A 15,245-nucleotide genomic window follows, 5' to 3' on the forward strand; every position below is an offset into this window, starting at 1 on the left:
ACCTTCCACTTCCCAGCTTTATTCTCCTCCTTGTCCCACCTATACTTCCTGCCTGGCCACTGGCCAATCAGTGATTTATTTATTGACCAATCAGCAACACATTTGACATACAGACCATCCCACAGCATTTTATTTTAACTCTGCTTACAGGTTTTCTTTTCTGAGTCTTCTAATATCCATTTCTTTCAAATGGTTTAATGTATACAAAAGAGGAATGTTACTGTAGTAGTCCCTAACTATTACCTAAAGCTAAGTTTTTGAAAAAACAAAAAACCAGAATGCTTACATGTAATTAAAATGCTTCAGATTACATGAAAATGCTGGGCTTAACATTTAAGGGTCACAGAATTAAAAGACAAAGTAAACCACTCCTTTGCATTTGATTATCTAATAGGTGCCACTGGGAGATGGAACTACTGGAGCTTCATCTTTTATGCTTTCCTGCATAATACTGATCATATTCATTAAAAAATGACTCATGTTTGGCAGGTCTATGAATGATATACACTATGATAAATCCATGTTGATTATTTGTGGAAAAGGCTTTGTAGGGGTTCTTTCTTAAGTAATCCAGTACAATAGGCATGAAATGGAATAATTAAAACTTTGGCCTCTCTTAGGGAGAGTTCTAACCATAAGTCTTCAATGTGGAAATCTTTAAAAAATGTTCTTGTGGTGGTTTGAATGAGAATGGCCCCCATAAGGCTCATTTATTTGAGTGCTTGGTCCCAGATGGTGAATGGTTTGGGAAGGATTAAGAGGTGTGGCCTTGTTGGAGGAGTGTGTCAGTGAGGGTGGGCTTTGAGGTTTCAAAAGCCTACATCAGGCCCAGTCTCTCCCTCCAACTTGCAGACAAGATGTAAGCTCTCAGCTACTGCTCCAGAGCCATGTCTGCCTGCCTGCTGCCAATACTCCCCACCAAGATAGTCACGGATTCACCTTCTGAAATTGTAGCAAGCTCCCAATTAAATTACGCACATACACACACACACACACACACACACACACACACTGCTTTGGCCATGGTGTGTCTTCACAGCAAAAGAAAAATTATCAAGGGAGTCCTGTGCAAATTATTAGTATTCAGAAGTCACTGGGCTGGTGGGATGGCTCACAGGGTAAAGATGACTACTGTGAAAACCTGATGACCTGAACTTGATCCTAAGAACCCACTGCGGAAGGAAAGAACTGACTTCTAAAATTGTCCTCTGACTTCTAAAATTGTCCTCTGACTTCTAAAATTGTCCTCTGACTTCACATGCACACACACTGTGGTGTGTATGCACCCACACAAACAGTAATAAATAAAATAATTTTAATATATTTTAAAAAGGTAACCAATTTTTATCAATTTTTGGGGGGTGACCTCAACAAGCAACATCTCCAAAACTGTATCTACATAAAGTTATTAGAATGGTATCTGTCCATTTTGGTGACATGCAAATCATAAGTAACAACTCATCAGAGTACGCTAGTGCCAGTTCAACATAGCAATTAAGACATCTATATAATTATTCTTTGAGATCCTGTCTAATTAAATACTCACTGGCCAATAAAACAAGCCTTCCAACAGATGTTTTAGCAAGACTTGAGGACTTCTTCAAGGAGCACAAGTCAGAAAACCCTACTCTAGAAAATAGACATATTTCATTTTAATTTAAATAAAGTCTATAAATTTTTTTGAGGCTGTCTTTTCTGGAATCTGTATAAAATAACTCATGATTCTAATAGAAATAGAAAAATTATTCTGATCTTCAAATAATCCCTTAGGTAGGCTGGGCAGAGCTAAGCATTCTGGACTTTGTGGTCAAGTGCTGTGTGTCCGGATTTAGTGTGAAAACAGTTATTACAACAAAATGGAAGGAAAGTTTCCTTGTCAAGCTAGTTCTTAGGATGTCAAACAACAAAACAGCTTCCACCTTGGCAACCATAGGGTAGCATTAAAGACGTTCATAAGGAAGATGTGGGCGTGTGATGTGCCAAAGAAAACACTAACATAGGAGAGGCTGAAGACAGGTAAGACTTTCTGGTTTTGTCTTTAAACAAACCAATGTAAACACAAAGTTCAAAAGTTGCATTTTAGGTATGATCATTTAATACACTCAAATTATTACACCGGAAGTAGTTTCTTCTTATATATATATATAAGAAGATAAACTTATATATATATATATATGATATATATAAGATAAATGCTGTGGGATGGTCTGTATGTCAAGTGTGTTGCTGATTGGTCAGTAAATAAATCACTGATTGGCCATTGGCTAGGCAGGAAGTATAGGCGGGACAAGGAAAAGAATTCTGGGAAGTGGAAGGCTGAGAGAGAGACACTGCCAGCCGCCATCAGGACAAGGAAGATGTAAGGTACCAGTAAGCCATGAGCCATGTGGCAAAGTAAAGATTAATAGAAATGGGCTAAATATAAGAGTAAGAGCTAGACAATAACAGGCCTGAGCTAATGGCCAAGCAGTTTAAATAATGTAAGAGTCTGTGTGTTTATTTTATAAGTGGGCTCTGGGACTGGCGGGACTTGGTGGCGGGAGCTGGAGAGAAATTCTCCAGCAACAGATAAACTTATATATATATATAAGAAAAGAAACTACTTCTTTTATATATATATATATATATATAAGAAGAAACTACTTCTTTTATATATATATATATTTTTTTTATTTTATTTTTTATTTTTTTTTTTTGGTTTTTCGAGACAGGGTTTCTCTGTGTAGCTTTGCGCCTTTCCTGGAACTCACTCTGTAGACCAGGCTGGCCTCGAACTCACAGAGATCCGCCTGGCTCTGCCTCCCGAGTGCTGGGATTAAAGGCGTGCGCCACCACCGCCCGGCCTTCTTCTTATATTATAATGGTTTAGTTTTCTTAAGACAGCTATCTGATTTTTTTTAACCCTTTAAAAATGTGTGAGAGCCAGTGAGCTGGCTCAGTGAGTAAAATATTTGCTATAGAAGCCTGACAACCAGAGTTCAATCCCCAGATCCCAAGATAGAAGGAGAGAACAGACTCCTCAAAATTGTCCTCTGACCTCCACATGTGCACTATGTCATATATGCAGCACTCTGCATATGTGTACACACACACACACACACACACACACACACACACACACACAAAGAACATGCTGGCAAAGATACAGACAAAAGGAACCTTCACACATTGCTGGTGGGTAAACTAGTAGAGTCACTGTTAAAATCAGCACACAGGTTTCTTAAAAAACTAAAAATAGATCTCTCATATGACCCAGCTGTTCTACCCTAGGGATTTACCTAAAGAACTCATATCAACACATCACAGAGATAATTCTACATCAATGCTTATTACAGCACTATTCAAAACATGTAAGTTATAGAACCAACCTTGGGTAAAGAAAATGTGCTATGCATAAATTGGTTATCCAGTATCAAATGGTTAGCCCTAAAAACATATATACAAGTTACATTATATAGACTGAGCAAGTTATATTTATGAATATAGATGTGTGTATATATGTATATGTGTGTGTGTGAATGTAACAACATTAATAAAAAAGGCTATTTATTTGAAAAAGAACAAGGAGGCATATGTAGGGTTTGGAGGGAGGAAATGGAAGGGAAGATGATTTAATTATATTACGACATCAAAAATAAAAAGTTATACTTGTAACATCTACAGAAAAGAAAGTGTGGTATATATACACAATGGAATTGTTTTTCAGCATAAAGAATAATGAAGTCATACCCTTTATAGCAAAAAGGATGCAACTAGAGAAAATGAATTAAGTCAATATCAGACAAATATTTTCCTCTCTTTGGTTCCTAAACTTTACATTGATACATAAAATCATGTATGTAGTGACATGGAGTAAAACTGTCTAGGGAATTAATGGGAGGGAGAGTGATGAGAAATTATAGGACAGGAAGGAATGAGGGGAGAACTATGTTCAATATGTATATAACACGGTACTATAGACAAAGCACATGCACAGCGAAAATTAAAAAGCAAAAGGGAACAAAAGGCAGAAGGAACTTAAACTCAGATCTGTGCAATGTAGTAACTGTTCCTAAGCATTTGCACTGCAAGCACGTCAAACCACAGGTTTGGCCAGGTGTGGTGGCACAGTTTGAATTCTAGCACTCAGGAAGCAGAGGCCGGTAGATCTCTCGGGTTCAAGGCCAGCCCGATCTGTATATTGAGTTCCAGGACTGCCAGGGCTATATACAGAAAGAAATCCTATTTCACACAAAACAAAACAAACAAGTAAACAAACAAATCACAGGTTTCACGCATAAACGATCAATTCTAATTCTTACGGTCTCAGAAATGCTATACTTTTGAGGGAACTAGAAGCAGCTGTCCAGGTTTCAAATGACCCCTTCTCAGTGAGTTCGAGGCTAGCTTAGCCTACAAATCAGTTCCAGGACAGCCAGGACTGTTACACAGACAAACTCTGTCTCAAACCCCTCCCCCCAACCCCCCCCCCAAAAAAAAAGGTGTGCCTATGGCCTGAAAAAAGATGCATTCATGCTAAATTATAGAAGAAAGTAAAAACTCTAGTTTTCAAACATTCTAAACACACAAAAAAGGTTTTCTAAAACATTTTAGCTATTCCTCACATGTACGAATCATTTAAGTAACTGGAAGGTAATAATATCAAGCATTCATTTAAAGATGATACTGATTTTCAACAGAACTAGAGAAAAATCCCACAGTCATATATAAATCTTTTAATATCAGCTGGTAAGTACTTAGGGCTTCAAAGTATAAAATCATCTAAAAATCATGCCAAACCCAATTCACACATAATGCTTTAAATTAAAAAAAAAAAAAAAAAAGTCCCTGGGCCACGCACATTGGGTACATCTTTATTCCCAGCATTCAGGAAGCAGAGACAAGGCAGATCTCTGTGAATTCCAGGCAACCTGGTCTACATAGCAAGTTCCAGGCTAGCCAGGGCTACATAGCGAGATACTGAATTTGGTATCATTATGTCTTCAAAGTATGTAGCAAAGAAGAATCAGATATGTTGCATACACCTCAAATAACATTTCGTTCTTTTAGTCATGAGCACTCACAACAACAGTTGAATTAGAGAAAGTTACTAATATCTAACTCTTTCAAACTGCAAAGAATGAGCCAGGCAGTGGTGGCGCACACCTTTAATCCCAGCACTCAGGAGGCAGAGGCAGGCAGATCTCTGAGTTTCAGGTCAGCAAGGTCTACAGAGCGAGTTCCAAGAAAGCCAGGGCTACACAGAGAAACCCTTCTCAAAAAGCAAAGCAAAGCAAAACAAACAAAAGAAACTGCAAAGAATGGTAATTTCATATGGTTCAAAAATTATGTATTTTCTTAGTTGTTAAGATGCAAGAAAGAAAACAAGCTTCCTGGCTCTTCATAGATCTTAACAAACTTAGACTGTGTGTTTCCAGGACAGAGGAGGTCATAAACAATCAAATACACATAAGATATTACATAGTTCAGAGAATAATACACAAAGTTAAGGGAACAGAGAATATATGACAATGGCTGTATCACACTGGTGGTCAGGGAAGATCTCAGAGCTAAGGTTGGAGTGGTATTCTACAAGAGAGAGCATTCTCAAGTTGTTCTATAATGGCAAAATTTGGTTATCAACCTAAGTTGGAATAACCACCACAGCCCCAACTAAACTTGTAACCAATCTATACCTAAGTACACGCCATCAGAATTCTCCTCATTCCACATGCAACCCAAGTTTACACACACATTTTGTTATAGTTTAGATCTGAAATGATCTCCAAAGGTGCACGTAAAGTTTTGGTCCCTGGCTTGTGACTGCTGAGATGGTGGACCCTTCATGAAGTAAGGCCTACAGAATAGGAAGCTGGATTACTGAGGGCTCACCCTTGAAGGAACTTCGTAGGGCCTCTACAACATCCTGTTTTGCTTCTTCATTTAAAATGTACTTTATTTCATCATATGAATGTTTTGTTTGAATTTATGTATGTGTACCATATGCGTGCCTGGTGCCCAGGAGGCCAGAAGAGGGCACTGGATCCTCTGGGCCTGGAGTTACAATGGCTGTGAGCCACCACGTGGGAGCTGGGAACCAAAGCTACGTCCTGGGCAGGAACAACAAGTGCTCCTAGCCATTAAGCCATCTCTCCAGCTCCTGATTTGCTTCTTGACTGCTGTGTGAGGGAAGCTGCTGCTTCTGCCAATGCTCCCACCATGGTGCTGCCTTGTCAGAGGCCCAAGAGCACTTGGACAACTGATCAAGGGCTGAAATACCCCAAACTGTAGACCAAAAGTAAACCTTTCTTTCATATGAATTGATTACCTTAGGTATTTTGTCAATGATAAAAAAGCAACTCTCACACTTCAACTTTTTTAATCCTTTTCAATCCAAGAAAGGTTTCCATGTAAGACCACACATAAAGACAAGTAACTTATTCTTACATCTTTTGAAGAACCTGGGACATCACAACCCCATTCGTTAAATCTTCCACCGTCTGGCATGGTGTATCCACATTAAAGGTCTGGATCTGAAGAAAAAAAAAGATCCAATGGTTAACTATATTAAGATTTCTTAGGGGTGTGGGTGCGTATGTGCATATGTGTGTACGTGTGTGTTATTATCTCATCTCGGAGGTTGAAATAAAAATTTTAATAATCATAAATTTCTTCCCACATGGGCAAAAGAGAAATTATGGTAGATATTGGCTGACTTTTCATCATACTACTCACAGATGACAGTCTAAGAAGATGATGGTGCTGGGTGGTGGTGGCGCATGCCTTTATTCCCAGCACGGGGGGGGGGGGGGGGGGGGGGGGGGGCGGGGGGGGCGGGCGCAGAACAGAACCAGGCAGATCTCTATGAGTTCGAGGCCAGCCTGGGCTACAGAATGAGATCAGGAAAGGCGCAAAGCTACACAGAGAAACCCTGTCTCGAAAAACAAACAAAGAAGATGATGGTAACTTCAGCCCCTCTAACAGTGATGACTGACTCAAGAATAATAAGGGCAAAAACAGTACGGACCAAAGAGATACTTGTTGGAGAGCAGAGTCAATTTCTTATTAATGTGAACTTTTTTGTACTGCATCAATTACTGTAGCAATCGTAACTACTTCAGGGAATAATTTCTTTAAATTTTTGTTTATTATTATTATTATTATGTATGTGCATGTGTGAGTGCAGTTGTGTGCCACAGTATACATGTGGCGGTCAGAGGACAACTTGTGGGAGCTGGTTCTTTCCTTCTACCAGGTGGTCCAAGGGATTGAATGCAGATCATGAGGCTTGGTGACAGACACCTTTATCTGAGATTTCTCGTACTCAAAGGCAAAAATCTTTTTATATGGATATAGAATTCATATTTATCATCATTAGGTTGGGTACTCAATTCATTTCAATTTCAAATATATACTGAATTACAACTAACTCTGTATTGGTTAAGAGAAATTTAAGAAATGAACCCAAGAAGGGCCTAAGGGCATGCACCTGTAATTCCAGGACTTGGAAAGTGGAGGCAGAAATTCAGGGGTTCAAGGCCACCTGAAACCAGAAAGGAAGTACAGCCAACAGTTATCAGCCAACTGATAACCAGCAGTCCAAGCCGGATTTAAAAGGAAATAAATCACTGAGGATAACCGATGAAGGGCATCCTGATACAGGTCTTTTAATTTGGTGGAAGTATTGTGGGATATATGGACAAAGATTTCCACTGAGAAGATATGTGGCAGGAATGAAAAGGAGCCTGGTATAGACAGGTGGAAATCATAGGAAGAAATGGAACAGAGAGGAGTACAAAACACGTGAAAGAACTAAAAGAAATATCATTAGGCAAGACTCGATAAGTCACATCTGGAATTTATCTTAAGAGTAATGGTAGTTTGTAAGTAAAGGATTTCAAGCAAGAAAGTGATCTGAACTGTACACACCAAACTGGATGCAATATGAAGGAAATACTGGAAGGAAAGAAGCAGACAAGCCTGCTGTGGCAGTCTGTAACACTGAGGAGGCTAAACCACATCGCAACAATGGAAATACTGAGATAACACTCAGGTGACCACCTTTCTTTTTTATTGATTGGATTAGGAAAAAATTGCCAGGTTAAATGTATATTCATTTTAAAGTTTTTTAAAAATACCTATTGCCAAATAAACCATGAAACAATAAACTGCTACTAAAAATGGGTGAATATGTTTCTCTGTCCCATACTATCCATAAAAGTCGGGGTCTCATGTATCCCAGGCTGCCCTCCAACTCATTATATATCAGAGGTCATGGTGACCTTGAGCTCCTGATTCTCCTGCCTCCACTCCCAAGTGCTGAGAGAAGTTATAGTTATAACTTCCCGGTTTATATAGGGCAGGAGTCTTTCAGGTAATGATGATTATGGTAGCAGAAGCTAAGGGATTTATGTCACAGGTTCTTATAGAAAGTAGTTTTTAGTCAGACAAGAATTTGGGAGATAAGAAGATCCTAACTTAAATACATACAGAGTCTTGACTTTTTTTTAAAAAAAAAGTTAGCAAATAAGCCAGGCATGGTAGCATACACTTTTAGTTCCAGTTACTGAGGAGACTGAGGGAAGAGGATCGATTTTAGTTCAATGCCAGCCCCGAAATATAGTGAGACTCCATGGGGGGATTGGGGTGGGGGACCAGAAAATGAATCAAAGGCACAAATGAAACAAGTGAAGATCATCTCAGTCTGAGTTTAAACTTTATTCTATCTGCAACTGTCTCCACACTGCTAAGTTAAAAAACAAAAACAAAAACCACCCGTTTTCATTTTATAGGTACTAACTTAATGGCTCATTTAAAAGCTATCTCTTTTTGTGGGTTTATATATGGAAAAAAAGATGAAACCGCGACAATCACATATTACATCTTAATCACTTGGTACACATCTCAAAATAAGGGGCTTACCAATTAAGCTCAGTGAACACTGCCTGGAATGTAACGAATCAATTCTAATCCTTAGTTTTGCTACTAATTTATCACATAACCTAGGATATTTTACCTCATCTCTTTTAATATCAGCTTTTTCCATATAAAAATTGGGGGTATTAATATTAGCAGTTTCCAAACCTGGGTGTGTATGATAGTCATCTGGAAAGTTTTCATTTTGAAAACATTTCTTAGATCCACAAAATGAATCATAATCCCTGTACGATGTGTTTAGGATTTTACAATCCTCCACCTCACCCTCGTGTGTGGTGCATGTTGCTGGAGGATTCAACCCAGAGCCTTGCACATGCTAGGTAAACACTCCACTACTGAGCTATTACCCTACCTCTTTTAAAATTCTGAGCTTGCTTTCTTTCTTTTAATGTGTAGGAGTGTTTTGCACACATGTAAGTCTATGCACTGTGCATGCAGTGCCCTCAGAGGCCATCCTATCTCCTAGAACTGGAGTTACAGACAGCTGTAAATGCCATGTAGGTGCTAGAAATTGAACTGGGTCCTCTGGAAGAACAGCCAGTACTCTTAACTGCTGAGCCATCTCTTTTGCCCTCTTTTAAGTTTCCAAAACAGAATCTTGCTAATAGCCTTGAACTCACTCTGTAGTTTCTACAAACTTTCAACCTGCAATCCTCCTGCCTCAGCCTCCTGAGTAGCTGAAATTATAGATCTGTGCAACCAAGTTAATCTCTGTTTATCTATTTTAATAAATGAATCAAATAATCCTTATGTACCTGGGCAGTAGTTTTAGCATCTGGAAACCTTTAAAGTAGTACGAAGGTTAAGGAATCAAGCTCTTATCCCTCCTACCTCAAGCTGGAAATGGAACTCAAGTCTTGTCATGCAAGGTAAGTGTTCTAGTATTGAGTTACATTCCTACTCAGGGTTACAAAATTGCTCCTGGTCAGTCAGAAGAAACAACTCAATAAATCAAATACTTTTCTTCTTCTTCTTCTTTTTTTTTTTTTTTCCTGAGACAGAGTTCATGTATCTGAGGCTGGCCTAGAACTCACTATTGAAGACAAGGATGACCGTAAACTCCTCAATCCTCCTGCCTCCACCTCCTGATTGAGAGAATTAGAGGTGGACTGCTGAGATTATGGGTGTGCACCACCACATCTGGTTACACAGGCTTTGTGCAAGTACTCTACAAACGGGCTGCGAGCTCAGCCCAAAGGAAGGAATTTTAAAGAGTAAGTGAACACAGTATGTGCCCCCACCCTGGGACTCACAGCTAAATTTTCACTTTGATTTTTAAGATGGAGCTTCTAAACAACTGTTTTCTGTTTTAGCCCTGCAGGTGCACAGCTACTTAGAAGAGTTCAACAATGTTCTCCTCTGCTTTCAGTACTGACAGATCTCAATTCAGAAATAAACTTATCATCCTATGAGGTCCGAGTTGTGACATTTCAGGATAGTTACACAGTAAAACAGAAAGATAATTGCACTTAACTGTGGTAAAGCACAAATTCTACCTGAAGGGTCACAACCTTTCTTGTAATTTCAAGAAGCTCTGAGAACACATTCCAACCCCTCCCCTCGCCCACAAAAGCATCAGAAAAGCATGAGATCACATGGAATCAGCAACTTTAGGGCAGTGGTTCTCCACCAGGAGTGATGTTCTGCTCCCTAGGAGCGTCTGGAATAGCAAGGTAAGTACTATTATTTTGTAAACAGCAATGCTTCTATTAAATACCCTAAAATGCACACAACAGTGCCCCTAACAATTACTCAGTCCAAAAATATCAAACAGCAGTAAACTTAAAACCTGCTCTAGAACAATTGTTCTCAAATGTCATCTTGAGTATTAACTACCCATCACCTGGGAAAATGATAGAACTGCAACTCTCAGCTCCAATCCCAGACCTAGAAACTCTAGTCCCAGGGCCTAGTAAACTGGTTTGATAAAGGTTCCAGGTGATGCTGATCAATGATAATGGATGAGAACCACCGCAGGAGCCAGCAACCACCATGCTACTCAGACATTTTCCCTCAAGGGCTTTAAACCTTTGTACATCAGAGATTTCTTTATTCTCTCATCAAAGGATCAAATTTGTTGGTAAGGATGGAGTTAGGCAAAGGAAGGAAAACAGAACGGGAGAGATTCTAAACGTTAGTTGCATTTCATAGGTTCCCAAATAAGTAAGGTAGTATGAAAACAAGGACACACAAAGATTGTGGCGTTTCACAGAAGTGAACCACAACTATGATTCTTTCCCCATTAGTCTCATGTCATTATCTGGCAGCATTCTAGATTCTTTTTAAATATGTTTTTAGACTAAGTATAAGTTCTGCCTGAATGTATGTGCACCACATGCATGCCTGGTGCCTGTGGAGGTCAGAAGAGGTCATTGGATCCCCTGAACTGGGGTGGTGGATGGTTATGAACCATGTGGGTGCTAGGAACCAAATCAGGGTCCTCTGTGAGGGCAACACATGCTCTTAACTGTGGAGCTATCCCTCCAGCCCCTCTAGAGTCTTGTGTTCCAGTTTCTTGGGTAACTGGATGGAATTATATAACTCAGTTGTACAGTACAAGCACAAGGTTTAATCCTCAGCACCATAAAACCAACAAATTAATCAAGTAACTAAGACCTGAGAGAATGCAATCTTTTCATCATGATTCATGCAGAGTTCAAGAAGCTGGGCTTGGGCAGTGCCAGATTTGGTTACCCCTCTTTAAGCTGGTAGTCATAGGGGATCCTATGGATCCATAAAACAATACAGGCTATTGTCACTGCTCTTAGTTACCCACCAGAACTTGGAAGTAAGACCCTATTGCTAAAGACACTACATTCTTGAGCCACAGGACATGGAGAAATCAAACTGGTATTGACCTTGAAGCTTAATCCCTACGGGCTAGCTTTCACAGTGCTGCATGGTGCTATGCAGGCTGCTGGGGGAGAAAAATAATCAATGTCTTACCCAGCTGTGAACCCTGAAAGTTACAATGACAAGCGGGTTGATAAAAATATGCCCACTGGTGCAATCATGGCATCAGGGTTATGGGAGTAAGCAATTGCTTTCTGGTTGGATACAAGGCCCACTTCACAGACCATAATTCATGCTTTATCTTGTTAACTGGGCCAAGAACATGTGGCTGGGTAGGTCATAGACTCCAGGAGAGAACTTACTATTATTTTGCCAAATGGACAAGGTATCAAACTACCCTCTGAACACTTGTCTTTATACCCACTGAATAGTGCAGCTCCCAACCCTCATCAGAGAAGCTTATTTCTGTAGTAGAGGGCAATTAATATGGAGACTCACAACTGATCAGAGTACAGAGAATAAGAAACTGTCCAGTGCTCAACTCTAAATGGGACATGTCGATCACAGCCCCTCCTAAGACTCAAGAGATCATCGCAGAAGAGGGGGCAGAGAGACTCTAAGACCAGAAATCGTAGAGAACTGCTGCAAAAAAAAGTGTTTTCTGGATCTGAAGGGGAGGGTGCACATAAGAATCTACAATGGCTGTGCTGGGGCTCTATGCCCAAGACCTGCACAAGCTCCAGTTAGCCAAAATTCTAGAATGAATGGAGAAGAGGTCATGTTGCTGAGAAGCTACTGGCAACTGACAGCTGCTGGAGGAGGAAGAGTCAGTCTGTTTTCTTCAGAGTGCAGTCCCTAAGTTATCCATCCTCCAGCAAACGGTCCTACACCCACATATATACTGGCAACACTAAATGGCTTCAATAGATTAAAAAAGAAAAAAGAGCATATGAACTTGAGAGGGACAAGTGGTGGTGAAATAGAGTTGGAGGGGAGGAGTAAATCTGATCAAAACCCATTAATCCATATATAAAATTCTCAAAAGAAAAGCCCAAATAATAAGAAAGAACTGACTGAATTATTCAATGCCTTCCACAAAAGGGCTGATACGTGCGCACATGTGCGCGCACACCCCACACACAAATAAATACTAAAAATTTAAAAAATAAAATGGGGGCTGGAGAGATGGCTCAGAGGTTAAGAGCACTGACTGTTCTTCCAGAGGTCCTGAGTTCGATTCCCAGCAACCACATGGTGGCTCACAACCATCTGTAATGAGATCTGGTGCCCTCTTCTGGCCTGCAGGCATACATGCTGTATACGTAATAAATAAATAAAAAAAAATAAAAAATAAAAAATAAAAATAAAATGATCGTTGTTTAAAAAAAAAAAAAAAAAACCAACAGGCTATTGAAATGGCTCAGTGGGTGAGGCTGCTTACCACAGCAGGCTGGTGAGTTGCAACCTGAGTTTGTTGCTTGGAAAACCATGGAAGGGCACCAACTCCAAAAAGCTGACTCTTGACCTCCACATGCATGTGGCGGCAACTATGCCTATATGTGCACATCACAATCACACACATGACAATACCTTCTTAAAAGAGACTGACAAATATAACAGCACAGGGGTAAGTTTTAAGCACACTCTGCTGAATTTGCTTGCTACATACCAACTGAGTATAAAACATTTTCCATCTTTTTCGTGCCGGCCAGTGGTGGTGCACACCTTTAATCTCAGCCCTTAAGAGGCAGAGGCAGGCAGATCTCTGTGAGTTCAAGGCCAGCCTCATCTACAAAGCAAGTTCTAAGAAAGTCAGGGCTACAAAGAGAAACCTCGTCTCAAACAAACAAAACAAAAAACAAATATTTCCCATCTTTTCAAAAGTCCTCCTGGTTTAAATAATAGTCTGAAAGTTGACTGAGGCTTAGCTACATTATATGACCTATCACCATCCTATGTGATGCACAGCATCGAAGCTTATCTTCTTGCTTGAAGTCAGAACTTACAGAGTATGTTAACTATGCATCATTTCAAACAACCTGAAATTACAGGAATGATCTAATACAAAACCAAACCATAGAGCTCTGCATTGTAGAAAGTTTATGTTTCAAAGGAGGATACCCAGATTATAAAAAAAAAAACCTTTAAGCTGGGTGTAGTGATGCAAGTTTATAATCCTAGGACCCAGGAAGCTGAGGCAGGAAGATTGCTACAAATTCAAGATTACAGTTTGAGGCCAAAATGGGCTACGCAGCAAGACCCTACCACAAACGCACGCACATCTTTGGATTCTACTTTATTACATTTATTACAACCAGCCTAAGTTAACAGTTCCCGAATTTCTCAATAGTGCCCCTGCACAAAACAGTGATGGCTAGCTTCCAGGGAACGGATCCTCTAACCCAAGACTTGCACTGTTCAACAGGATTTCTTTTGATATTTGCATTTTACCTTTAAAGTGAATAAAAGTGGGGTGTGTGTGGTGAGCTTAGTGGTAGAGCCTTCACTTAGCACGCAGGAGGTCCAATCACCACCATCTCCCCCAGTAAGCAGACAAAATTAACACTGGTCATAGTAGCCTCTGTAAATATATCTGTGTTCTTCTAAAAAGGACGGTAAACAATTTTTAGCCGTAAGTAAAACGAATGTTCTCAGGGGGATACTTGGTTTATCCCATGGCTCTGCATATGCCTGTACCCACTTCCAACCAGCCTGCTGAAAACAGAAATAAACACGGGTTAACCGCCCAGCTAATGAAAAGGGCTGCTTAAGCCATGACTATTGACATTAAAATCCAACGTATTTACTTTAAAATTCGATAACCTTAACCCTTATCAATTCCAAACTAGAATCTTACGTTGCTTTAAAGAAAAAAGTGTTTCAGTTCCATTACTAATTCCCTAAATCCTCCCAGCTTAAATTTTTTTTTTAATCCTTGATTCCTTTATAAGTACCATCACATCGTTTACTTTATAACAGTCAAAATGCATCTCGCATTTCAAATGTTCTGCCTCTGGGTGATTCTTCATGTTTTGTCTACCCACCCTCCAATGTACGATTTTCCAATGGGCAGGGCTTCATCCCTCAAGGGGCTACGCTTCATCCTGGCTGAACGCTACAACAAAGGCGAGCAGCGTCGTAACCAGGGGTCCCCGAGTGCCTCTACCGGGCGCCCAGGCAGAACCGACGCTTTGGATCACGGGGAGCTGGGGAGCGAAGCGCCAGCGCCTCATCACTGCACACAGTCCTAATTACAGTGTCGCCTGCACCCCATCATTAGCCCCCACCGGGCAGGTTTCCTCTCGGACAGCAGCCAACAGCTCAGGCCGGACAAGTTCCTCCTGGACCCTGGGCCCAGCCTGCCTGAGCCCGGCCGCTCCCTGCTGACCCTGACCCGGCCCGCGGGTGTAGACGCGGCCCGCACCGGCTCCTCAGCTCCGCCCGTCGCAAGCCCCGGATGTGACGGCAGATCGCCCGGGGTGCTCGCCCCTCGGGACGAGCCCCGGTGTCCGGGAGAGGTTGGCGGAGTTTTCCCA

General features: G+C 40.6%; 1 protein-coding gene across 1 annotated transcript in view; it reads right to left on the minus strand.

The window, feature by feature from the left end:
• Hook3 (hook microtubule tethering protein 3) overlaps positions 1-15,245 on the minus strand; it is a 90,246-nt gene that overhangs the window by 74,742 nt on the left and 259 nt on the right. The window contains exon 2 of the mRNA XM_059244773.1: positions 6,427-6,512. Coding sequence (XP_059100756.1) covers positions 6,427-6,512 — 86 coding nt within the window. The remainder of the gene's footprint in view (positions 1-6,426; positions 6,513-15,245) is intronic.

This window comes from Peromyscus eremicus, chromosome 17 (assembly GCF_949786415.1).
Source record: "Peromyscus eremicus chromosome 17, PerEre_H2_v1, whole genome shotgun sequence".
Classification (NCBI taxonomy): Eukaryota; Metazoa; Chordata; class Mammalia; order Rodentia; family Cricetidae; genus Peromyscus; species Peromyscus eremicus.